This window comes from Dermacentor variabilis, chromosome 7 (assembly GCF_050947875.1).
Source record: "Dermacentor variabilis isolate Ectoservices chromosome 7, ASM5094787v1, whole genome shotgun sequence".
Taxonomy (NCBI): Eukaryota; Metazoa; Arthropoda; class Arachnida; order Ixodida; family Ixodidae; genus Dermacentor; species Dermacentor variabilis.
This window is the reverse complement of record NC_134574.1, coordinates 35,045,128-35,070,535: the sequence shown is the minus strand read 5'-3', so window position 1 is coordinate 35,070,535 and position 25,408 is coordinate 35,045,128. Positions and strand designations below refer to the sequence as shown.

At 50.9% G+C, this 25,408-nt stretch overlaps 1 protein-coding gene across 1 annotated transcript; it reads right to left on the bottom strand.

The window, feature by feature from the left end:
- Positions 1 to 850: 850 nt before the first annotated feature.
- LOC142587394 (uncharacterized) lies at positions 851 to 24,572 on the bottom strand. The gene is made up of 3 exons (XM_075698368.1): positions 20,262 to 24,572; positions 11,747 to 11,921; positions 851 to 2,551 (listed from the first exon to the last, which is right to left on the bottom strand). Exons 1-3 carry the CDS (start codon positions 23,840 to 23,842, stop codon positions 2,231 to 2,233), a joined length of 4,077 nt encoding a protein of 1,358 aa, XP_075554483.1. The 5' UTR covers positions 23,843 to 24,572; the 3' UTR covers positions 851 to 2,230.
- Positions 24,573 to 25,408: the final 836 nt, after the last annotated feature.

Sequence of the window (25,408 nt, the reverse complement as noted above, 5' to 3'; positions counted from 1 at the left end):
ACTTCCCGCGCTTCTCCCAATTTCAAATTCACAAAAAGAGAAATAAAAAAAATTAGATGTCCGGCAACTGCTTGGAGCGCTCATCTTTCTTGAAACCGAAACCAGCACTCGTCTTCCGGTGTTTGGTAGAAGCGCCTAAAAGGTGAGATGAATATGGTGTGCTTTTTAGGATCTTCACAGAGCGGATTTGCCAAAAGCCAAAGTTTGGGTCATGCACCTATGTGCGATGCTAGAAAAAAATCTGCCCTTCCCACTTGCAATGTGCTATTAGTGTCATGTGTAAGACATATGCTGCGCGTAACGACGAGGACGATGACGAGAGGAAAGGCTCGAAATGGCGCGAGCGCACGAGGAGGAAGTTCCGGAGGCACGAGGCGCGCCACCCGAGCCGGGGAGGTGCAGCGCTGAGCTGGCATTGTCTGCGTGGCTAAAGAAGGTTGCCTCGCCAGCTGGCGACGGGAGCAACGGGTGTTCAATTCCAGAGGCTGTAATGCTGGCATCCAGAGGCGTGGCCGTCGACCTCGACGACATTTGAGCAAACCTCCTCGGACTTTCTGCAGCCTCCCACGGTATACTACCAGGCACTTCAGCAGCAATCCCCCTTCGAAGGCAGGCCAGCAACGCCATGTCAGACAGTGCCCGGAGCGCCTCGTCGCCTCTTGAGCAAGGCACTGGACGGAAGCTCCGTTCGAACCCGTCGCTAGGCTTAATCGGCTAGGCCTCGTTGCACGTCATCAACGACGACTGCAAAACAGGCATCGGATACAGTCGGATTGTCCGGCTGATACTCAGGCGACGACATCTACAAGATCGGGTGTACCGACCGCGGATGACTTGCCACCAAGCTCTGACTTTGAGGCAACAAAAGCCTTCGATGGAACGTCAGAATGTTCATTCGCCTAGCGACGCAGACACAGAGAGGCCGAAGTGGTCAGACTGCTGCGACAAACGAGGGCTAGAGTTAATTTGGTGGGAAGAACTCTACAATTAATAATTAGCGTTGTGTTTCGCTTAGAACATATTTTAAGGTTGTTCACATATTTTGGAGTTAATCAAATGTTGTTTGTCTTCGTTTTCTTTTGCCAATTTTTGCTGAGTGATTAAATCACGAGTGCTGTGCCGCTCGGTGTCCCTCATTCCCATCTCCGGAGCGCACGCCCCCCAAGATCGGTGAAAATTATAGAGGTAATCTAGAGGACGCAAGCGTTGGGAGGAGAACCGCCGGCCGTACAAGTGAGCCTAAAGCGAGCACGAAAGAGTGAAAATTGCCAACAATGGAGTTTGCGTCCCACAACCCTTGGGTACTTGGTTGGGCGTTGCGCATACATAGCTTGTGAGATCTGGACGTATGCCGCAAGCGAAATTGTCAGGCACTTGGTTAGCAAGCACTTAATTGATTTGCAGATGTGACGGGACCATGAATCAAGTCGACTGCATGTTCAAACTGCATGTTCGAACTGCTGAAGTGAAACGAGGCAGAAGTGAAAAAGACGCAGAAAGCTACACGGGATTATGACGGCACCATAAAGTTTATTTATTCATTGACCGCAAGCATTTGGCGCCGCAGGTATGATCGAAAGTAGTTTTGCTATTAGAGAGGCAGCAAAAAGACAAAATAAAACAGACACGCTGAAAGAACAAGGATATCAGGAATATCCGCAACAGTCCCATACAAGTCATGCCGGCGTTCACCATGCTCACTCAGGGAAACGCATTCGCGGCGTTGTTATACCAGATCGCCCGAGTCGAACTTCGCGCGTGATCGTTCTGCAATGCAGCGCACAATGCCTCTTGCAGCAGGGAAGAAGATTAAAACAACTTATAAGGGAGAAGCAGCGCTGGAACGGCGTTAATGAGACGCGAAGCGACAGATGCAGAACTATAGTGATTGAAGAGTAGCAATAGTGGTGACCCTAGCCAGATATGCATGGCGTGCCAACCACAACCGACCAGTAACCACAACTGTCTGAAAAAAAAAAAGACGTTGAGAAATATATCAATTAGAAAGCAGGCTGACTGTTCAGAATCGAAATAAAGCGTTACAGCATATCCGCAATGTTTTGTCTCGTAAGCGTATCAGCACAAGCCCTCATCATAGCATTACGAGTGTCCAGTCGCTCGTTCTGTGACCGTATGTAGTGCGTGCCCCAAGTGTATGACCACAGAACACCTATACAGTATGACGACGACGTTCGGGCCGCACTACCCTGCAACGTGTCGGTGGCTCCGCCTAGCGGCGATGGCCACCCATAGTCCACGAGTCGGGCAGGACGACGGCGCAGGAGGAGCGCCTGCCAAGCGGGAACCGCGTCATGCCCTCCGAGTCCACGCTGCAGCCGAAGACGTGCGCAAACTCCACCATGTGGCGCAGCGGCAGGTTGACGCGATATGCGGCGGGCAGCAAGTGTCCCTCGTGCTCCAGGTAGTCCTCGTCGCTAGTCTCGCAGTTGTCCAGAGCATAGTACACCAGGAACAGACGCTCGGACGACATGTCCGGGAGCTTGGCGTACCGGCGGTCCTCGACTTTGGAACGCTGAACTGCCAACAGTTCCTGGAGAGGTTACAGAAAATGAGCAGCTTCGTGTTAAAAGAATAAGAATGAAATACATTGAGCGCCATTATGCTGATACATGCAACACACAAGCACGGGCACACCCAATCATACCGAGCCTTTTGTTAGCTAACACCATGAGCGCGATTTTGTGCGCGACAGCGACGGCTTCGAGCGACGGATCGGGCCGTCGCTTGAACAGATCGCTCGGTCTTGTCGCGCGATCGCTCAGTTCTACCTATCTAGAATTTGTCGCTCGTCACACGGAAGTGCTATGAGCGACTAGCCAATAGCGCGAAGCCGGAACTGGATGTACATCACTCAATTACTATCGATTGTGGCACGGAACGAAAAAAACAATTGCATTTTTATAGTGCAAGGATAAGAACCTACTGGAAGACCTTCAGAAATATTTTGTGCTACTTTTTACATTAAAACACATAAACTTAAGTTCATAAAACACGCATCACGCTAGTTATATACGTCTGAAGACACCCGGAAATTGCCGATATCCTCGCCTTCCTCGACTACATCCGGAGGGGGGTGACAAAAGACCTATGGGCCTCGGGTGCCAGACGACCTAGCTACGCCACTGCGTGCAACCGCGGATGCGCGAAAGCGACCTTTGTAGTTTTTTTTTCTTTCGCCCCTACGGCCGGCGCCACCGCTGAACTGAACTTGTGGCCGCACCCTTTGTAACGGGTGAATAGTATTCCAACCTACGCAGGCCAAAGAAAAAAAAGAAAGGAAAAATAAAAAAGAAAAAATAAATAAGAAAAAAGATAACGTTGTAAAAAAAGAGAGAGAGAGTCGGTTCATTAGTGGCGCACTAGGGTCCACCACTCGGAGAGCTGTCTTTTCGTCACGCTCGCCGCAGTCAGGAGCAATTCGTCCCAGTTGCCTGATGTGACATCGTCAGCTGGTCAAAATGCCAGCGCGCGGGATAATGTGGCGTCATCTGGCAGAAAAGCGGAGAGGTTCTTGCACCATAGCACTATAGTGTTCAATGCTCTCGTCCTCTTCCCCGCGTGCCATACAGATGTTGCTGGTTATGGTTGGGTCATAGGAGGTTTTGTTTGGATTTTGTGGCGAATGGATGTGCTTTTCGGGGCTCCGTGGCGGCGACGAAATCATAAGTTTTTGTGCATGCTTTGAGCTTGCTTGTTTTTTATTTGCTGGTTTTTTGCCTTTAAATAGTAGCAGTTGACTTGAAGAAAACTTTTGATACCTTTGGCCACCCTGCTATTATAAAAGCAGTCGAAAGCACTCGAGCAGGCACCAGAATTGTAAACTTCGTGAAAGCATTCTTAAAAGACAGGACATAACGAGTTTCAGCTATCTCCCGGTCACCTAGCCAGGCACTTCACCAACTCTGTAGGAGTCCCACAGGGGTCAGTCATCTCCCCTACACTCTTTAATGTCGTCATGGCCAAGATCGCGTGGAAGTTAAACGCAGTTGAAAACCTTTGGTTTACAATGTACGCTGATGATACAACCCTGTGGACGACCTATAGGCTCAGTTCAGCTGAACAAGTAACAACGCTACAAAATGCACGGGACATAATTGATCAGGAGCTGAAACCAACAGGCATGAGGCCCTCGCCGGAGAAGACGCACTACATCACGATACATGACAAACATGGAAGTTCCGACGTAACCCTTTACTTCGATGGCCACCAAATTCACCAACCGGAAGAGGGATACCACAGAATATTGGGCATCCCAATCAACAAGGACGGCACGGCAAGCACATGGCTGCAACATTTGAAGCAGCAATGGAAACCGATGGTGCACCTTATCAGGAGGCTAACCCACCACAGCGGAGGGGCAGGAACAGAGGTTGCACGGCGGCTTACGGTAGCTGTTCTCATCGCCAAGATAAGGTACGGAACGCCACATTACGACCTGACGGCCGCAAACTACAAGCAACTTGACAAGCTACACAACATGGCTATGAGGGCAATCACCGGCCTACCAATACACACAAAAATAGAAGACCTGCACAGATACTCCGGCCTCCCGACGGTGAAAGCATTGGTTAAAACCCACAAGGATAACCATGAAACGAGGCTGAAGAACACGTGGAATGGTCAGCGACTGCTATCTGCACTGCATGGCACCAATCTGCCCCTGCCAGAGCTGGATCACCTCCTTCCACCCTGGGATGAAATAAGGGTTACGGAACCCAGACCACTACCTAAGAACACCAAAAGTGAAGGCAGGGCACACCGACAACAAAGTGTACTAGACGCGGAACAAAAGCATGAAGGAACAAAAATATATACTGATGCTGCGTTACAATACGATGAACATTCAGGAAAAATGTATGCTGCTACCGCTTTTTACAGAGGAAACGGGTAAGCACACGCCGTGAGCCACAGCGGCTATGCTTCCTGGAACGCCACCGATCTTAAACTACTGGCCATCGAAGAAGCCATTCAACTCTGTGAGGCGCGCACCGAAGACACGGTTCACATCTGCACCGACAGTCAAGAGGCCGTCAAGCAACTGAACTCCCGATCCTACACGACTACCATAGCGCGCCGCATAAAACAAGCCTGCCGCCACCTGCGGGACAAGAGACATGCACGCATTTTCGTACACTGGACACCTGGTCACAACATGAGGGGAGCGGGGAACAGGGCGGCCCATGAAGCTGCAGGCGAGAAAATTAGAGAAGACCGCCATCGCAGGTGTGAAGTGAGCCCGTCCCTGCTGGACCATACCTATAGCTCCCCGTCATCCGTCGTTGTACCAGATCAACAGATTGCCCGGTTGAAACACGAGAGGAAGGCTCTACTACGGGAGTCCATTCCTAGCATCCTTCCTCCCATTCCCACTCGCCTTCCTAGAACAGCCCAGGTCCTCATCCACAAAGCAAGAGCTAAGGCATCTATTACACCGGATGTCCTGAGCAAGTGGAGAAGAACAGAAGTGGAATGCCCCAGCTGCCCTGCGATCAACGTCGATCTTAAACATATGATCTGGTCCTGTGCTGCCACAGCCACCCTTAGGGACAAGCACATCCGACCTCTAAAGGTGGCACCGTACGAAGACTGGGTCGCACCTCAAGCAGATGCCACCTGAAGAATCAACGCTTTGCTCTCCTTTGCGAAGGAGGCAGGCATCCTTCCTTTCACCTAACCCCCCAACCCTATCTTAGGCCACGGGCCATCCCTTCTAATAAAAGTTTCAATCAATCAATCAATATAGTGTTCAATGCTCTCGTCCTCTTCCCCGCGTTCCCTACAGATGGTGCTGGTTATGGTTGGGTCATAGAAGGTTTTGTTTGGATTTTGTGGCGAATGGATGTGCTTTTCGGGGCTCCGTGGCGGCGACGAAATCATAAGTTTTTGTGCATGCTTTGAGCTTGCTTCTGTTTTTTATTTGCTGGTTTTTTGCCTTTAAATAGTAATTGGGTGGTTTTCTTTTTCTTTCCTTTTTTTTTGTCTCTCGTATTTCGGGTGCGCGGGTGTGCTTCGTGTACATTTGTTTTGCAGGATGGTTAGAGCGTCCTTTCGTGCCACGTGCTCCAACACGTGCAGCCGGGTGGGACGTTGAGTGTTTGTACTCTTTAAATGGTAGCTTGGAAGTGGCAAGACAAATAGCTATTAGTGGTTTTACTGTGCGTGTTTTGGTAGAAAAGTGAGAGCGTGGCCGCGTGGTTGAGCGCGTGCGAGGGCGTGTCATACCTTCAGTCTCCGCGGCATTGATTGTTTTTGAAACAGTGGTGAGAGTTGCTCTGCGGCATTTTGAGGATTTGGATCCTGTGCGTATCGGTTTTTGCTAAAAGGCACGTGCTCTGCATTGATATATTATTATAGTATTTGCATCAGTAGTAGCATTATTACAGTATTACAGTATTTGCAAAAGGCCGTGCAATACATGGCGAGAAAGCCGGTAAAGCTAAAGAAAGCGGCGGTGGCGCGTAGATGCAGGGGCTTTAAGTAAAGCAGGCAGTACGCGGGGATCCCTCAAGGCAGATGAGCAGACGGATGAGACTGGAGAGGGCGTCGAATCAACCGGCACACAATGTGATGTCGATACTAAGCTGCAGAAAATGGAGGTTTCCCAGGAAGAGCTTCTAAAACAGGTGCAAGAGCTCAAAAATGAGCTAAACAGGGAGCGTGATGCACGGAAGGTAGTTGAAAAGAGACTTGAAGCAGCCGAGGAAAAGCTGAACAGGGCCACCATTGTGAACGAGAATGTGCGTGACAATGGAACGCAGACCCCCGACGCGACAGGCGAGGGGGTGGGGGGAGTCAGAGAAATACGTGGAACGCAGGCAGGGTGATGAAAGGTTAGGTGGAAAGAGCGGCACCACGAGCACATCATAACTGGATTTCTCCGCTCTTTCTGCGCATGCGCGAGGAGCAGTGGTCGCGAGAGAGAAATGTGGGGACTTTCGGTACTTGAGATTTCTCTTCGCCTAGGTACTACGGAGAAGTTGTTAGCTCCGTTCGTCTTTAGCCGAGCTGGCAACGCAATCGACAGTTCGGCGTGTCCGTGCTTGTACTGCGACAGGAGACGTGACGGCAGGTGCGCACACTATATCCTCTGAGAGTGGCCGCTTTCCACTGTTAGTATACTTCTCCACAATACACTACGCATGCTTGATTGCGCGACATTGGTGCCGTACGGCGAAGCTGACTTTAGGCAAACGGCATTGTGCAACGCTCGAGCCATCTTCTCCGTCACTGGGGATAGAAAACGCACACACGTTCAAGCTATTTGAGCTGCATCAATTTGTCGATGTTTACCCCTCTTTACTAAATGACGAGGATAACGTACGCCTGTGTGGGTAATTTAAAGGATTGATAAAAGGCCTGGTAACCTATGTGCAGTCAGTCAAAAAACACTATTTATGCAGGTGTCCACGCTCCTGTAAAAAAAAAAAAAATGCAATTCAGCGATGACCCTCTGGAGGTGGTTCCGCACCTATGTAAGCACAGCCGGCTCATCAGTCGCAAAGTAGGAGCTGAAAAGAACTTTTTAATGCTCATTATGCTTTGCCATTAAAGTCATCCGAGAAAACGCCTCACGTCCAACTGTATCCCCCTGCGACTATCAGAATTTAATATGAAACCACCGCAAAAAAACAAAAAATTCAACAAACTCGCATCGGCACGGCAGTCAAAATCAAACTGTTTCCGTTCCCGCGAATCTCCTGAAGTGTGCGGTATGCTGACCTTGCTGAACGACAGAAATGAACAATGCATCGGCACGATGTAATGCTTTGCCGCTAAAGTCATCCGAGAAGACACCTCACTTCCAAACGTATCTCCCTGCGACTATAAAAATTTTATATGCTACCGTCGCAACAAAATAGCAACAAACTCACCTCGGACACGGCTTCTTCGCGTTGCCGGCCACGCATTCTGTCTGCCAGCTCGGCTAAGGACGAATAGAGCTAACAACCTTCTTCTCCGTAGTACCTTGGCGAAGAGAAATCTCAAGGACCGAAAGTCCCCACCTTTTTCTCTCGCTACCACTGCTTCTCGCAAATGCGAAGAAAGAACGGAGAAATCCAATTATGATGTGCTCGTAGCGGCACCTGCCTTGAGGCCGCCACGCGGAAAAAGCAGGAGCCCAGGGGACAATGCCCCCTGTCGAGTGCGAATGACGGGGAAAAGGACAAAGGGAAGCAGGGCGAGGTAGGAGAGAGTGAAAGGGTGATTATCGCTGGCGACTCAAACCTGGCTGGGTGCTCAAAAGCAATTGCGGAGAGGGCGAAAGGCGACAAAAGAGTGGCGGTAGGGACATTTCCAGGGCGCACACTGGGTTCTGTCATGGAGCGAGCAAAAGAAAAGCTCGCGGAAAAGGTCCACGTGCGCAACCTCGTCATAGTAGCAGGTGGGCTAAATGACGTCCAAAACAGGAAAGGGCCATGACTAGCCCAGCGCTTGGCGAAGGGGGTGGACGACTTGCGTGAGCTGTCCCCTCAGGTGCAGGTCGTGGTGTGCACGGTGGTGGTGGTGCCTGTGCGTGACAGTCACGTACAAAGAGCCGTAGTGGCTGCTAATGAGGCAGTATAGAAAATGAGCCGAGAGAAAGGCTTCGAGGTTGTCGAAGTAAACAGGGAAGTGAGAAGATGTGGTGGTTTTAAATGAGATGGGATCTACTTCAATTACACGCTAGCACGAGAAGTGGGCTGGCGACTTGGTGGTCGCGCTGTCGCTTTTTTAAGGGGCCCGCGGGCGCTCAGGAGGTCAGAGTAGATAGTAATGAAGAAGGTCCCCTAGGGGAACATCAAAAGAGCATCGCCGTCGATAACAGAAAAAGGAGGAAAGCAAGAAAAAGAGCTCGCCATGCAATAGGCTGCATAAACATGCAAGGCGGCAGAAGAAAGGAAAAGTGGGCAGAGATTGAGGAGCAGTTACATAGAGAACAAATACGGGTGTATGCGGTTACAGAAACGCACCTTAGAGACTCAGAAGAGCCGCCAGTTATTGAGAATTATGTTTGGGAAGGGGTGCAACAGATATAAGTCGGAAAGAAAGGGAGGGGGAGTCGGAACGCTCATCCATCAGGGAGCCAAATGGAAAAGAGTAAATTCACAATGTCAAGAGCATCTTTGGTTATCAGGTACAATGAATGGGAAAGAAACTTGGCCGGGCGTTACGTATTTGTGGACCGGAAAAAATTGCACAGAAAAGAATAAAGAGTTAGTGGAATGCATAAGCGCTGATATTAAGGGTTTCGGGAATGGTGCTGAAATTGTCCTATTAGGTGACATGAATGACCACATACAGGATTTAGATGGCTACACCGACAATAACGGGAAGTCAATGCTAGACCTTTGCGGGCAACATTACTTCGTGATCGTGAATACAGGGCCTAAATGTGAAGGACAGATCACGTGGGAAGTGGGAAACCGGCAATCGACCATTGATTACTGTCTGATGACGGAAGCAATTCATGATAAGTTGAGAGAAGTGGTCATCGATGAGGAAGGGTTTAACAGCATAGGGAGTGACCATAAACGCATCATTTTGAAAATGGGATATGTAGTTTAGAAAGAGAGCAAGGAGAGCAAAATGGCCAGTCCAAATTTGAACGCTGAACAAATGGCAAATATAGTCACTAGAATTGAGGAAGAACTTGGCAAATGGCCAAGTAAAGAGTGGGAATATGGTGAGCTTCTACAGAAATACGGAAAGAGAAACAACATCTTCGTTGGAAAGGAAAAAAAGAAACCAAAAAGCTGGTGGAACAAGGAGATACGAGGAGCGATCGCCGAACGACAGGAAGCATCTCGAGAGCACAGGCAGGCAAAGAAGGTGCAGTTGCCACAGGATGAAGTAACCAGTAAATGGGACATACACCGGAAGAAAAAGTATATGGTTCAAATACTGGTGCAAGCAAAATTAAAAGGTGAAAGTGAACGTTGGTTGTCAGAAATACGTGAGAATAAGAGGGCCGCACCTAGAATATTTTGGAATCACATAAAATTGTTAAGCAGGAAGTCAACAACAATACAACAACATATCCTAGACGAAGATGAAAACAGACTGGAAGGTGAAGCGCCAATAAATTACATCCGAAAAGTAACAGCTGAATCTTTCCAAGGCAATGACGATGTTGCATTTGAAGTCAAAAAGAGTATGAAAGACACCCAAGTGGAAAAGGAGCTGGTGCTGACAAATTTAAACTGGAAGAAAGTGGAAGAGAAAATTCCTAAGCGCACAGCCACAGGGCTAGACGAGGTTCCTGTTAGGCTGATAAGTGAACTAGGACCAAGAAGTAAGGAAGCTCTGGTGAAAGCAGTGGAAAAAAGACGAATACCATACAGTTGGCGACTAAGTAGAATGAATTTAATTTATAAAGGTAAGGGGGAGAAAGACAGAATTCACTCGTACAGACCGTTGACCATTACATCGGTAATATACAGGCTAGCAATGCAGGGAACCAAGTTAAAGCTTCAAGCATGGGCAGAGAATAATGGCATTTTGGGAGAGCTTCAGAATGGCTTCAGAATAGGTAGGCGTTTGGATGATAACTTGTTTGTTCTTACTCAGAGTATTGTAATATCAAAAGCAGAAAGCAGACCGTTGTATGTGGCCTTTTTAGACATTACAGAAGCCTATGACAACGTAGACCGCAACATTTTGTGGGATATTCTGGAAGGGGAAGGCTTAGGTAACGATTGTCTACAGCTTTTGAGATATATTTATCTAGAAAATACCGTTTGCGTTGAATGGGAAAGGATGAGGAGCGAGGGGAAAGTTCATATCAACAAGGGACTGAGGCAGGGGTGCCCTTTATCCCCGCTGCTGTTTATGATGTACATTGTGAGGATGGAGAGGGCGCTAGAAGGAAGTAATATCGGGTTTAATCTCTCATGCAAACAGGCGGGTACAGTAATAGAGCAGCAACTCCCAGGTGTAGTTTATGCGGACGACATTGTGTTGCTAGCTAACAAGCAAAGTGATTTGCAACGTCTGGCTAATATCTGTGGACAGGAAGGCAACAATTTAGGTTTGAAATTTAATGTTAGAAAATCAGGTGTTATGGTATTCAATGAAAACAGTGAACAGACAGCGGATATACAGGGCCAAGAAATACCTCGGGTAACAGAATATGACTACCTTGGTATGTGGATAAACGACGGCAATGGATATATGGAAAGACAGGAAAAACCATAACAATAAAAGGGAAGAGAAATGTAGCCATAATGGAAGCACAGATCGCTATGTGGAAACAATAGGTACGAGGTCCTCCGAGGTATGTGGAAAGGTGTAATCGTTCCAGGACTTACTTTTGGAGATACGGCTGTTTGCTTTAAATGAGGGGTACAATCAGGACTCGACGGAAACTAAAGGTCAGTTGGTCGCCTCGCATTGGGCGCTCACGGGAAAACTACAAATGAAGCTGTGCGGGGTGATATGGGCTGGACTAGTTTTGAAGTGAGGGAAGCTCGCAGTAAAATTGAGTATGAAGAACGGCTGAGGAATATGGAAGAAAGTAAATGGGCTGGGAGATCGCACGGCGTATAGTAACTTTTCGAACCGGCATGCACGAACACAGTTTGCAAGTTTTATGACACTGAGAATGCTGACGCGGCTCAAAAGACTACCGCTGCATGTGCAAAGAGCAATATTTTTTTTTATTTGTAGCACGACCATGGCAGACGTAAGCAGGGCAAAGATACGATTAAGAGAAGGCGCGGTCGCAACTTCTATCGGGGAAGCGCACCTTGAAAGCGCCGTATGCAATCTGCAGTGCCACCGTCTGCTCAAGCACTGCGCCCCTGGACAGCGCAGGGTCGGGCGGTGGCGTTGGGCGTCGGAGGCTACGCGGCAGCTGCCCGAGGTCTTCCTCGAAGCAGTTCAGGAGAAGCTCCAGGCGCCTCTGAAGGTCGTCTGCGGAACTGCACAGCAGCATGACTATCAGCACTTGAGATCCAGCCATCCCTTTTTTTTTTTCAAGACTCGATATCAACTTATGTAGATGCAAAAGGCAGCTCTTTAGCGTAGAAAATTAAGGCTAAAGTTTTTCTTTCGCTATTGAAGTTCACGCTTGATCTGCAGCATCAGCACGTTAGTATGACGTCACGGGCTTCCGCACATTCGGGTCTTTTTTTTTCTTTCTAAATTTTGCAGAACTTGTAGAGCTGGGACTTTTATTTCTTTGAAATGTCATGCGCTCCTTTTTATTGGTACGCGATTAAGCTTCCCCGAGAAGCTGCTGTGCTTACCCAAGGGCTAGAGCGGGAACTCCGAGTCCACCCTGTGTTCTTGCGTCTTCTTTGGTTTAAGGACTTCGCTGACGGCAAGCTAGTTCAGCGCAGCTCATTTACTTGTTGTCCTTCTGAACAGTTGACTAGTCGTGGTGATGCAAAAAGATCAACAGGGTAATTATTCCCAGAAGGGCCAGCTGCCACCTCCCCAGGACATCGGCACAATATGTGTCGGTAAACAGCGAGAATGCTCTACACATTAGCAAGTTTGCGTCGATGGGGCTACTGCATGGAAGGATGCACAGCGAACTATATTGGCCTTGTACCAAACGCAAGCATCACCCGTCGAAGCACAATAGCCTTTACACCACAAACACGACATACACAGTAGCCGATGGGTGATCGGTGGGCTGATCTACAATATAGGCACCGGTGCGCGTTTGTACCTGGCTTCCTAATTTCCTTCCTTCCTTGTATCCGTTTTCCTAATTTCTTCAAAAGTGAACTCCTCATTACGTGAATTGCAGTATATTTTTGAATAAGAGACCACTGAACTTCTTCCAGCCTGTGATGCAATTTTGCGAGGAGCCTTGAACGCTTTCGGGTATTGCTTTATATCGTGCTGCTTCATTGCACTTCGTTACGATCTTATGCCTGATTTGAACTTGTTCTTCTTGTAGGCACATGTTTGATTTGCGGAACCTGCTCGATGAAATCTATTGCATTGTATAGATTGATATTTTTTTGTACTCATCACCAAATCTCCGTGTGCTGCTTAAATGTTGTGGTGACCAGGTCCTATCAAGCAGTTCTAAACATTTCTTCCTGGTCACCTACACCCCGCCTTTGTTGCGGTTTGCAGTAAATACATTCAAATTCAAGACGTTAAGACATCCAATCCTTGGCCGTCCCCGACTGTGCCTCTGTTCCCTCAGCGCCCGTTCCGATGCTTGAATACCGGTTATCTGCTCCATTCCTTACATATCCTGTCCGGCCTAATCTCAAGTACATAATCAGTGGCGTTAAACGTCACTATTATAATACTACATTTTTTCTACTATCCCTCTACGGTTGATGAAAAAATTTTGGCCAGGTCCACTTGGCCTGTTTGTCACGCGGCATTGTGAAAATTGTGAGGCGACAAATAAGACGCGTACACTCATTATGCAAAATTACGCTGAACAAAAGAACAGAAGATTTTTTCCGATCCTATGCCTTTTTCGCCACTAGTGCACCGCTATTCCTTAATATTTTTTCGGGCTGCCCCCACGTAGTCTGTTTGCCATGCAATGTCACAGAACCAAAAAAAAAAAAAAAGACACCACGTCAAAGTGACGTGTACTCATTGAAGTTGCCTTATTATGCCGAGCAAGACCTTCATATTTCTTTTTCGGATTTAGGTGCACGTTAAAGAACCCCAGGCGGTCAAAATTTCCGGAGTCCTCCACTACGGCGTGCCTCATAATCAGAAAGTGGTTTTGGCACGTTAAACCCCATAATTTTTTTTTCGGAATCACCGGAGAGTGGGGGTGGGGGGGGGGGGGCTTCGTTGCGAAAGGAATAGAAGGTAGCAACCCGCCGATCGCTCTGGCACTGGCTACTTAGAGCCGCCGGCAGGAATGCATTCCTTTGCGTATGATATACATTTTTGTATGACAGTATGTGCAACATCGCTCTGACATCTACGTTTCGCCACAGACCCGTTTTAGCGGCGTTTTAAATTTTCCGTTGCACGCCGCCGCCATTTTCGACCGGTGTCCGCTAGCTAAGCAAGAGGAACCGGACCAGTCACAGACGCCGGCACCACCCTCCCTCGTCCGGTTATCTGCGTTCACTGCACCAGCTCTTTCCACTCCTGTGCGCTCCTCTCATCTTGGCAGGCAATTAGATAAAAAAAGGGGGAAAAAAGAAAAATCTGTCAAAGTGGCTAATGCTATTCGCTTTGAAATCAAACGAAAGTGGCCTCCATTAAGCGGAGAGAACGATTGATTTGGCTGTTCAAACAACGTTGCGGGACACCGCCCGATGCTTGTATCGGTGGTTACGGAAGTTTGGCGTCCGGACTTTGTAATAAGCTCAGAATGGAACAGTTTTAAGTTATACAGCCGCAGCTACCCACATTCTCCTGCCATTCCATGCTTCATGCCATTACCCCATCGTTAGCTTCATTGCTATTTCAGTTATGTATGTCTTATTTTGAGTTTCGGACGTACAGGTTATATACTAGCACTGGCTTAATGCACTGACCTTACAGTTTTTCATTCCAAGAATATTCGTATATACGCTGCGATTCGTGACTTAAGAATGCATGTAGTTTGCACTTTAACGCCAATTTTGTTTGTCTGGAGGCTTCTTATGATCCGGCCACCCTGCGACTACTACGCGCATATTGACACATGTACTTGTTTGTCTTTATCGGGCGACACGTTTCACCGCATAACAAATGTTATCGCACAGCGCAGGACGCGCCTGCATGTATCGGAAGTTTCTGGAATGTTATCGATGCTTCCATCCGCTGTCTGTGACGGAACCTTGTGTAATCTGATCGCATGTGTGCGCGACGCGAATGATGCGGAACTTTGTGGAAGGCACGCGGGTCCCAACGATTACTCTGGAACATTCGACGACTGATGTGTAAAAGCCGACGCGCTTGACCCGCTGATCAATTTTCGACGATCGCCGACCGTGTTCGCCGCTATCGTTGTGCTATAAGTGTAGCCTGTTTTTGTGGGCACAGGTTCGCCCAATAAAAGTTAGTTTCGTCTTTCACAGTATTGCTACTGTGTTCTTCAACGTCACCACCACGTGACATCTGCTGGAGGTATTTGTGCGTTCATGTACTGAACGCTCCCGAAAAGCCGCGATCCAAGCCCGAAGCCCGAGGACAAAACCAACATCGTCCAAGACCAGCGTGCTAGCCGCCGACAGCAAGGACTGCACCCAGAGCACGGATTTCTACCTGAGACGACAAAGAAGATAGTGGCCAAGACAACTTCAATGGCTGCCTCAGCGTCCCCCGTTATCCTGCGACAACCTCGGGACCCACCGACCTTTCATGGAGCAGCTACTGAAGACCCGGAATACTGGCTGGATACCTACGAACGAATCATGACTTTCTATAACTGGGACTCCGACGACAAGCTGCGGCATGTATACTTCGCCTTAGAAGGCGCCGCCAGAACGTGGTTTGAGAACCGCGATTCGACCATGACAACATGGGACCTGTTCCGTAGCGACTTCCTGCGCACCTTTACGAGCGTCGTGCGCAAGAAAGGGGCCGAAGCTATGCTGGACGCTCGAGTGCAGCTACCTAACGAGAACGTTGCCATCTTTACGGAAGAAATGAGCCGTCTGTTCCGCGATGCCGATCCGGATATGTCCGTGGAGAAGAAAGTCCGCCTACTGATGCGTGGTGTAAAGGAGGAACTTTTCGCCGGAATGGTACGAATCACACCGAAGACTGTCGACGAGTTGCTTCGCGAGGCCACTAGCATCGAGAAGACACTGGAAATGTGGAACCGGCAATTCAACCGCCGCACTAACTCGACAAGCTACGCCGGAGTTCAGTCACTGTACACCGACGACCTCTGCGGGACTATCCGAGCGGTCGTGCAGGAGGAGCTACAGAAGCTGTTCCTGTCATCACAGCTTCAAGTGGCTTCGATCGCCGACGCCGTACGTGAGGAGCTCCAACAACCCGGAGTAGCTCCTGAATCGCCGCAGCCTCAGCCGCAAGCGATGACTTGCGCCGCTGTAACCCGCCGTTACGTTCCCCCTCCGCGCCCACGGCAAGGCCCAGTGACGACACAGTTCCGTCGTCCACCACCAACCCCGCCGCCAGCACGCCAGCCCGTCACCCCACGCGGCATTCCAAGGAAGGCTGACGTTTGGCGCGCGCCAGACCACTGTCCGCTTTGCTATCACTACGGAGAAGCCGGGCACATCTACCGCCGATGCCCATACCGGGAGATGGGACTCCGAGGGTTCGCAGTTAACGCGCCGCGAACACAGATTGGCAAACGATCTCGCGATATCGCCGACTACCTCGCCGCCACTCAGTGGAACCCTCGACGACCATCCCGGTCGCCGTCACCAGGCCGCTACGTGTCGCCGCAGCACCGACCATACACCGGCCCAGCCCGAGGCTGCTCTGCGAGCCCATATCCGGAAAACTAAGAGCAGCAACCGATGGAGGTGCGGTTGCTGTTCGTCGAACTGACGAAGATCCTCTTCCGCCGCCGAAGACGCCGAAGAGACCATTTCGACGACATAATAACAACACGCCGCCGTGCAGACGAAGTCAGGAAGCCAAGACTACACCGACAAAAGACGACTTGACGACGCGACGTACCAGCTTCAGTTCAACATGACGCAGCCGTGATCCGACGCCAAGACCTAACTGCAACGCCAGACAAAGAACCACCGACCTCGACGTGCTTCGCAACGACCACGCAGTTACCGCCTTAGTGGACACAGGGGCCGATTACTCCGTCATGAGTTGACACATCGCCGCCCAGTTGAAGCAAGTTAAGACTGCATGGGAAGGCCCCCAAATTCGGACCGCTGGAGGACACCTCATTACGCCGACTGGAATCTGCACGGCAAGAATTACCGTTCATGACCGGACTTACCCTGCCACCTTCGTTATCCTCCAACAGTGTTCACGAGACGTCATTCTTGGCATGGATTTCCTGAACCGACACGGGGCAATCACAGGCCTGAAGTCAAAATCGATAACGCTGTCGGAAGATCAAGCGATACCGCCGGAGAGCTCTCGTAGTCACCACGCCTTGAGTGTGCTCGAAGATCAAGTGAGCATCCCGCCGCGCTCCAGCATTATTATTTCCGTCGGCACCGAAACACCCACTGACGTAGAAGGCGTCATCGAGGGCGACCAACATCTACTGCTCGACCGTGAAATTATCGTCGCAAGAGGGAACGCTCGACTCCACGGAGGGAAAGCGGAAGTTAGGCTAACCAACTTCAGCCAAGAGTTCAATCACATCAACAAGGGCACGACAATCGCGTACATCGAGGAAATCGTGGAAGCCAGCCATGCCTTTGTCCTCTCGGATTCTGCCGCATCTACCCCGATGAGCATAGTCCCCGAACCAGACTTCGACGTAAATCCAAGTCTTCCTATGAGTAAGCAGCAACAGATCAGAAGTCTTCTCCGACGATACAAAGACTGCTTTTCGACGTCATCGAGGATTCCACAAACACCAGTTGCAAAGCATCACATAATAACCGAAGAGTGCGCTCGACCACTCCGCCAGAGCCCTTTCCGAGTTTCGCCGCGAGAACGTGAAGCTATTAGTCAACAAGTCGACGAAATGCTCCGCGACGACATCATCGAGCCGTCGCAAAGCCCGTGGGCATCTCCTGTAGTCCTGGTGAAGAAAAAGGTTGGAACCTTACGCTTCTGCGTCGATTATCGTCGACTGAACAAGATCACGAAGAAGGACGTATACCCCCTTCCACGGATAGACGATGCATTGGATCGGCTTTGCAACGCTAAATACTTCTCGTCGATGGACCTCAAGTCTGGCTACTGGCAAATAGAAGTTGACAATAACGGACAATATAAATGCAGCCATTCGTTGCTTGAAAAAGTTGAACTTCAGTGGTGAACTGGTTGTATCCTTTTCCAAGGCTGTTTTAAAGTGCGCTTAGACTTTGCTTCTCTTGAGGTAGGTATTCAGTGCGGTTTATTGAGAGGTGGCAGAGTCAAATAGCAAACATTGAAGAGTGAGATGCCCGAGAAGCCTCCGACTCCCACACTGAAGCGAAGCTGCGTTACTGTGGATACAGTGGATACTGTGGATCGAGTGCATCTCTATTCGTTGTTCTGGATCACCCTGTTCCGGATAGAACTGATGGAGGTTTTCCGACACGCTCCAGCTCGCCGCCGCAACGGTGCAACAATGCCCAAATAGCTGCAAGCTGTCCTGCTCACCGCAGAAGTCCAAGCTTCTACTGGTGAGGCGGCACACAACCAAGGAGGACGTCGACAACATCAAGGTTATCTTCGAAAGGCATGACATTAAGCCAAGCAATAACAACGCAATGGTGGAACAACTCACAGATACTTCTGAGCAAGTCATGTGTACAAGCTGCAGCATCACGAACCGACACAGAGGCATGAAAAAGGGTATTGCTCATACACGAGACACTGAAACAAGCACTCGGATTACCTAAGAGCGCATTCACAGACAAGTTCCTCCGTATGTGGCTACATATGACACAGTGGAGGAACTCATTGGAGGCTACTTGTCAAATGAAAGGGCAAGGCTTGCTCAAACACAAACGAGCCGCAAAGTGCTGACCTAACTTAAGTACGTTCCGCGAGACCCGCCTCAGCCGCAGGCGATACCGAAATCGCGGCGTCGACACGTAATTGTGCACCCGACCCCTCGAAACATACACAAACCACATTGAGAGTCAGAGCGAGGCAAGAGCATGAGCACCAAATAATGCGTGCTCACGAATCCCCACAACGAGGTACACGAACGCAGCCACCACAGCGGCAAAAGAGCCATGGTGGCCGTGGCGACGGACGGGTGCGAGCACTTGACCAGCGCGTCTCCATCCCGCGAGTTACGGCAAAAGACACAGAAGAGCTTGCCATCGCTCTCGCCCTCAAGCCAACCAGAACATCCACCATAGCCACGGATTGATGAGAGGCATGCCGCAATCAGGCTGGGTGGAACCCACGAAACGAGGTACCGGGCACGAACGGTTCACATCGTGGGGACCGCGGCTTACTACTCCATGAGAGACAACGAACGCGCCCATCTTACGACCTGATGTCTCGCCCATCAGGCCACGGAATAGACACTGGAACTCCCACCCTTGACGAGCTACCAAAAAATCAGGTTGTCTTTCGTCGTCGTATTCTTTGCTTCCAGTACAAGCTCAGCAGAACACACCAATCGCGGAACCCAAACCTCACGAAGAGCAAGGCAACAGACTAATCAATTAAGGCACAGATTAACAGGCCAGGATGCATATGCTACTCCCCAGACCATCCAACGCGCAATATAACTTCTGCGATCAGCCAGGCACTCTCAGACACATCACATGGGAACGTTTTAACAACCCAGACCTACCACCTCCTTCCCATTCCACGGAGCAGTGCGAGATACTGCTGCCCAGCTCCATTCCTGAAGATCAACTCCTGCTGGTCGAGAGGCTCGGCCGAGCCAAGACGGTAGATGGCTGCCTGGGATAAGGACCCGCCCCTTATATTGAAATACTCATTATCTTTTCACTCTCCCGTCAGTGGCCGCGCTGACAGTATGCACTTGTTAAACGCGCCGGCTGTCCGCGTTTTTTTTTCTTCATAAAGAAACGATCCTCCACGTCTACAAGCTCAGGGCGCAGCTACTCGTATATGCAACCACGTGTCTCGAAGCAATACGACTATAATAACTGTATAGCACAAGGAACACTATACGAAAGAGCTCAACCATGGTGTAGAGGCACGTTTAGCAGTTTGAAAGCCGGCTCGTGTACTATACTGCAACTAAGTAACTGAGTAACTAAGTCTAAGTAACCTTAGCCTATATACACGCAATATAATAATATTTGGGGTTTTACGTGCCAAAACCACTTTCTGATTATGAGGCACGCCGTAGTGGAGGACTCCGGAAATTTTGACCACCTGGGGTTCTTTAACGTGCACCTAAATCTAAGCACACGGGTGTTTTCGCATTTCGCCCCCATCGAAATGCGGCCACCGTGGCCGGGATTCGATCCCGCGACCTCGTGCTCAGCAGCCCAACACCATAGTATATACACGCAAGGCAATGTTCGAGTACTGTCCCACTTTAGGCCTTTTCTAAGCGAGGAGTACCTCCCCAGTTGTTCCTTGAGCGTGCTCGCAGTCCAAATGATCACAGTCGGACGAACGAGGTAGTATTTGACGTCCGCAGTAACGAACACAGACATGGTTTTAAAGAAAGAAGAAAGGATGTACAGTAACGGCAAAGAGGCGCCGATTGTGCCGCGCTAAAGTACGCGCATACTCACCCTAGCGAATCGCTTTCGTAGGCGGCGTCAAACAGCCTCTCCACCAGTGCGTGGTAGAAGCGCACAGCGTACCGGGAGAGGTGCAGCGTGAACATGCTGTCATTAGTGGGCACCGATGCGTTGAACAGTGCGACGGGAACAGGCACGCGCCGTCTCGACGCGTCGTAGCTGGCATGCGTGCGCATCGGAGACAACAGGGTGGGTGGAAGGCTGCTGGTGCTCTTGGCTTGTAGCTTCGCCCGCTGCTGGGAACGTGCGACGGCGTGGTAGAACTCGGCGGGCTTTTCCGCCGGGTAGCCGGCTGCGGGGGAGGCGTCCACGCAAGACTCGTTCCCGTGTCCGAAGAATCCCACTCGCCGTCGCTTGAGCTGATAGCGGTGGACAAGCGCCTCGTACTCGCTTATCCAGGCCAGGTTAGAAATGTGGCGGCTGAAGACGTTCTCCAAATGCGCCAGCCTGTCTGCAATAAGCCCACGCTCGTCGTCCGTACGGAACAGGCTCGCCGAGAGTTTGACGAGGCAGGAAGGCAGTACGGTCTCCACAGCCATTAAGCACAGCGTCCTGGAGTCTGCGGCGTCGGCGAGTGTCCTGCCGCGGACATCCATGAAGAACAGCTGGCGCAATGCTGAGTGCTTTTCCGGCAGGAAGGGGGCTAACCGTACGAGCGCGAGGAAAGCTTCGTAGTTCATAACAGCCCTGGCAGAAAGTTCGCGCAGCGCAGCGGGAAGGTAGTTCCGGACGTATCGGGATGACCTTAGTTTCACGGTCGTCGTCGTATCGAACATAGAGGCACCGTCGAACGCCACGCGCAAGAAGTCGGTGATCGCTGCGTCTACTTCGGAAAGTTTAACCACGACGTAGCCGCCGTACTTGAGCTCTTCTAGCTCAGCGACGCTAGGCTCTCGCGGGCTCGAAGCGAGACGAATGAACACAGTCATAATTTCGTCGATAAGCGCTGTGTCCGGCCTTTCGCTAAATGCGGAGGCGATTTCGCTCACAGCGTCGCGGAACTGCATCACCACAGAGGGTCTTAAAGCGTCGTTGCACGAGAAGACGTGCTTAGGTTTGCTCAGTTCGACGACAGTAGCCTCACCGGGACCCGCGCCGTTTACCATATCAAGGAATGTGGCTAAGCCTAGGTCTCGCATAATTTGACCGGCAAAGGTCCACGATTCTCGCGTAGTGGCAGCAGCTTCTCTCGGCCACTGCTTTATCGCCCAAGAGCTGAGGAGACGCGTCACGGACGCAGTCGCTGAGGATTCCTTGCTGCGATCAGCGCACGCATTGTATAGAGACACGGCCAAGCTGACGTCAGACTCCTGGTTCGACGGCAGCAGCGCCAGAAGACTGGCGACCAGCTGATCTTGAATGATGGTGTCGGTCGATACCATAGCGCCGGTGCCCTTGTTCTTGCCCAGCGGGTGCGCCGTAGACCAGGACCCGCACACGTGTTCGTAGAAATTCTCGCACGGCCCCGCGGTGCTGCCCTCCAGGAGGGATTTGATGTAGTCTGCTTCGCGGTTGCAGAGTTCGGACGAGCAGAACAAGAGGCCGGCGGCGGCCACAGAACTGGCCCCAGTCGCCTCCGTGACGGTGATATTCAGCGCAACCGTGGACCAAGTAATGTCGACCACGTGAGCGAGCCCTAGCAGTAGAAGCATCACGGCCAACACAAACAGAACCGTCAGGCAGCACGACATGTAACCGTAATCCTGGTCGTGCTCCATGGCGTGTGGTGCCTGGCTGTTCCCTTCCTGCGCTGCACCCACAGCTCCCGCCGCATTCGTCTGTGGACTCGGCTCTTCCGTCTTTCTGCCTTCCGGTCCCATTCCAGCAACGTCAGCGCCCTTGTGCTTCTTGAATTTGTGCTTTTTCTTTTTCTTCAGCTCGCCTTGTTCCCAAGACGCAGATGGCGACATGACTTCGGCGGGTTGAGGGGATTGAAACATTGCAGTGTACTGTCTGTACGCCGGAAACTCGAACTCATTGTCGTCGCCCTCTCGGATTTCAGACAGCTTAACCATAGAAGCTTCCGCCGAGGGCTCAGCCGCGCCATGCTTATTTTTTAGGTGCGGCAATGCCTCACCAGCCCCGCTCATCCCTGGTTGGCTCAAATGTGCAGACGCTTTCAGAGGTTGAGCGCCGTGCGCAGGCGTCACGGATGCCGGCGGTGGTGCTTTTTCAGAAGGCTTTATTTGTGGTTTTCCGATGGCTTGTGGTGAACTGGGTTTCTGATTTTCCTGCCCTTTGGAGACTGCCGCTGCCGGAAATACTTTAGGAAGCCTGGCTTCCCCTTCCGACCCCGCAAACAGAAAAATGTTTTCGGCCTTCCTTCCGGGCGGCCTCCCAATTACTTGTTGCGACAATTGCGTTCCTGCAACTGGTTTCGAATTCGGCACAAGCACCATGTTGGGGTCCACGGGACACTCAGCCGCTGACGGCTTGCGACATTTTTCATCCTTCTTTGAACTCTCTCTATATGAAGACCCTTGCTCTTTCTGTGCTTCCATGTGAGGCACTGGCGCTGAGCATGGTGTATCGCTGCCTGCCCTTGCGGGATTCACGTCTTTCGGCAAAAAGAGCTTGGCAAGCTTTGCTTCGCCTTCAATCACTCTTTTCTGATCGTAACTTTCCGACGTTTTTGTAGGATCTACGTTTTCAGTCTTTGTTGAAGGCATGCTATTATCTGTAGTTCTGTAAGTGGTGACGCTAGCGAAGCTCGTTCGCGTCCTACAACTCTGCTGCGTTGTCTCTGACATGCTGGTGCGCTCCTCAGGGACGTCTTTGTAAGCGCCGCTCTGCAATTCTTCTGTGGCCAGTCGCTTCTCCGGGAATTTGTCAGAGCGACCTGGAATTTTCGACAAGTTAATGTCGTGCGCTTTATTCGCATTAGTGTGTCCGACCGAAGACTCCTTAGGTGGAGTTTTGCTCGCATTGGCGAGTCCTGCCGGTACTGCTTTCACCGGAGACTCTTTGGGTGGCAGAGTTTTGTTTCCAATGCTGTGTCCCGTTACTGTTGCTTTCGGCGAAGACTCCTTAGGTGGTGGAGTTTTGCTTGTACTGGTGCGGCCTGTGCCTACTGTTTCCACCGAAGGCTCCTTAGGTGCAGTTTTACTCTTACTGGTGGGTCCTGCTGGTACTGCTTTGACCGAAGACTCCTTAGGTGGTGGAGCTTTGGCTGGAGTTTTGCTCTGACTGGTGTGTCCTACCGGTGAAGATTTCCCAGACGGCTTCTTAGTTTGAATCTTGCCCATATCAGCAAGTTCTGCTTGCAATGTTTTCACCGAAGATTCCTTAACGTTGTTTGCCTTGGTCTCAGATTTCGATGAAGGGCTCTGAAGTTCGCGGCGCTCTGTTACAAATTGTTCATGCCGGTGTGATTGAGGGGACGAAGCAGGTATAGTGGTGCTACGACGTCGTCCTACAGAAGCTACTAGCGATCTGTAAATGGGCACTTTGCCGGAGAGACTCGTGGCATAAGCCCTCGATGCATGCGGCGAAGAACTGCCACTCAGAACATTTGGTGACAATGCGGCGGCATTAGGTGAATTTACCAAGGACATGCCAGGACTTGGCGACATCGTGGACTGCGCTATCTTGAGGCCTGCATCTGCGTCAGGACTTACCGCGGCGAGCAGTTCTCTATACAGAGGTTTCGTTTTAACGCTTCCTTCGTTTGAAGCTGGGGAAAATGATGATCCCGGTGAAACAATACCCGGCGAGAAGGAACCGTAATTAGGTGACGTTGCGCGCGACAATGACCTCGACGCTGATCCGGCACCGTGTCCAAATGACGCTAGGAGGGGTCGAAGAGCACGCGCCTTCGTCTTTGGTCTATTCGTGTCAGTTTCGCCCTCTTTTGATGACGTTACTGGGCTTGTTGCAGGTGACTTGTCCGATGGCGCTTTAGCTCTGGCTGTAGGGCGCGTTTCAGGTGGCGAGGCTGGTGAGAGAACACCTGTGCTCCTTCGGCCTTTGTCTTGATGGTAGGACGCGACAAGCACCCGCGTTTCAGGCTCTGCATAGGCGTTTAATACTTCCTTAGAGGCTTCTTTTTGTGGGGCAAGCGCAATGCAGGCGTCTGACGCCAACACTCTAATCTGATCACAGACAGTCGTTCCGGCCAGCCGACTCTTGTCTGGCTCGTCGCTCGCTACCTTCGGACTCAATTGCTGGACCGGCGCTTTCGCACCGTGCGTCTCAGGAAGCTCTTCAGGTGGCGAGGCTGGTGAGAGAACATCTGTGCTCCTTCGGCCTTTGTCTTGATGGTAGGACGCGACAAGCACCCGCGTTTCAGGCTCTGCATAGGCGTTTAATACTTCCTTAGAGGCTTCTTTTTGTGGGGCAACCGCAATGCAGGCGTCTGACGCCAACACTCTAATCTGATCACAGACAGTCGTTCCGGCCAGCCGACTCTTGTCTGGCTCGTCGCTCGCTACCGTCGGACTCAATTGCTGGACCGGCGCTTTCGCACCGTGCGTCTCAGGAAGCTTTTCAGGTGGCGAGGCTGGTGAGAGAACTCCTGTGCTCCTCCGGCCTTTGTCTTGATGTTGGGACGCGACAAGCGGCCGCGTTTCGGGCTGTGCATAGACAGTTTGGTCTTCTGCGGAGGCTTCCTTTCGCGGGGCAAGCGCAATGTCTGACGTTGGCAATTCCATTGGTTCAGAGGCAGTCGCTCCGGTCAGCCGACTCTTGTCTCGCTCGTCGCTCGCTCCGGTCGGACTCGATCGCTGGGCCTCTTTCTCTCCGTGTGTCGTGACGGGTGCTTCAGGTGGATGCCGTTTGTCGGCCGCCAACACTATATACCTGCTTGCGGCAGCTGATGGTGCTGCGGGAGAAGGTGCCGCAGCAGTTGCGGTGAGCGCTGAAGCGACTTTAGAGTGGAACTCTTTATCCGCTTCCTTTCCCCATGATGGCTCCTTAGAGTGCAAGGGCAAGTCAGACGTGCTCGCCTCATCTTGTGCTATGTCGGTATTACGCGGAATTTCGGAAACGACGGCATTGATCACGTCGTAAATTGTACCAATTGCTCCCAGTAGCGAAAAACAAGAGTTCCTTGGTGGCTCTTCGGAGTGTAAGGGCAGAGCCGTGCTTGCTTGATTGTGTGCAATGTCTGTTTGACGTTGAATTTCGGACACTGCGGCGTT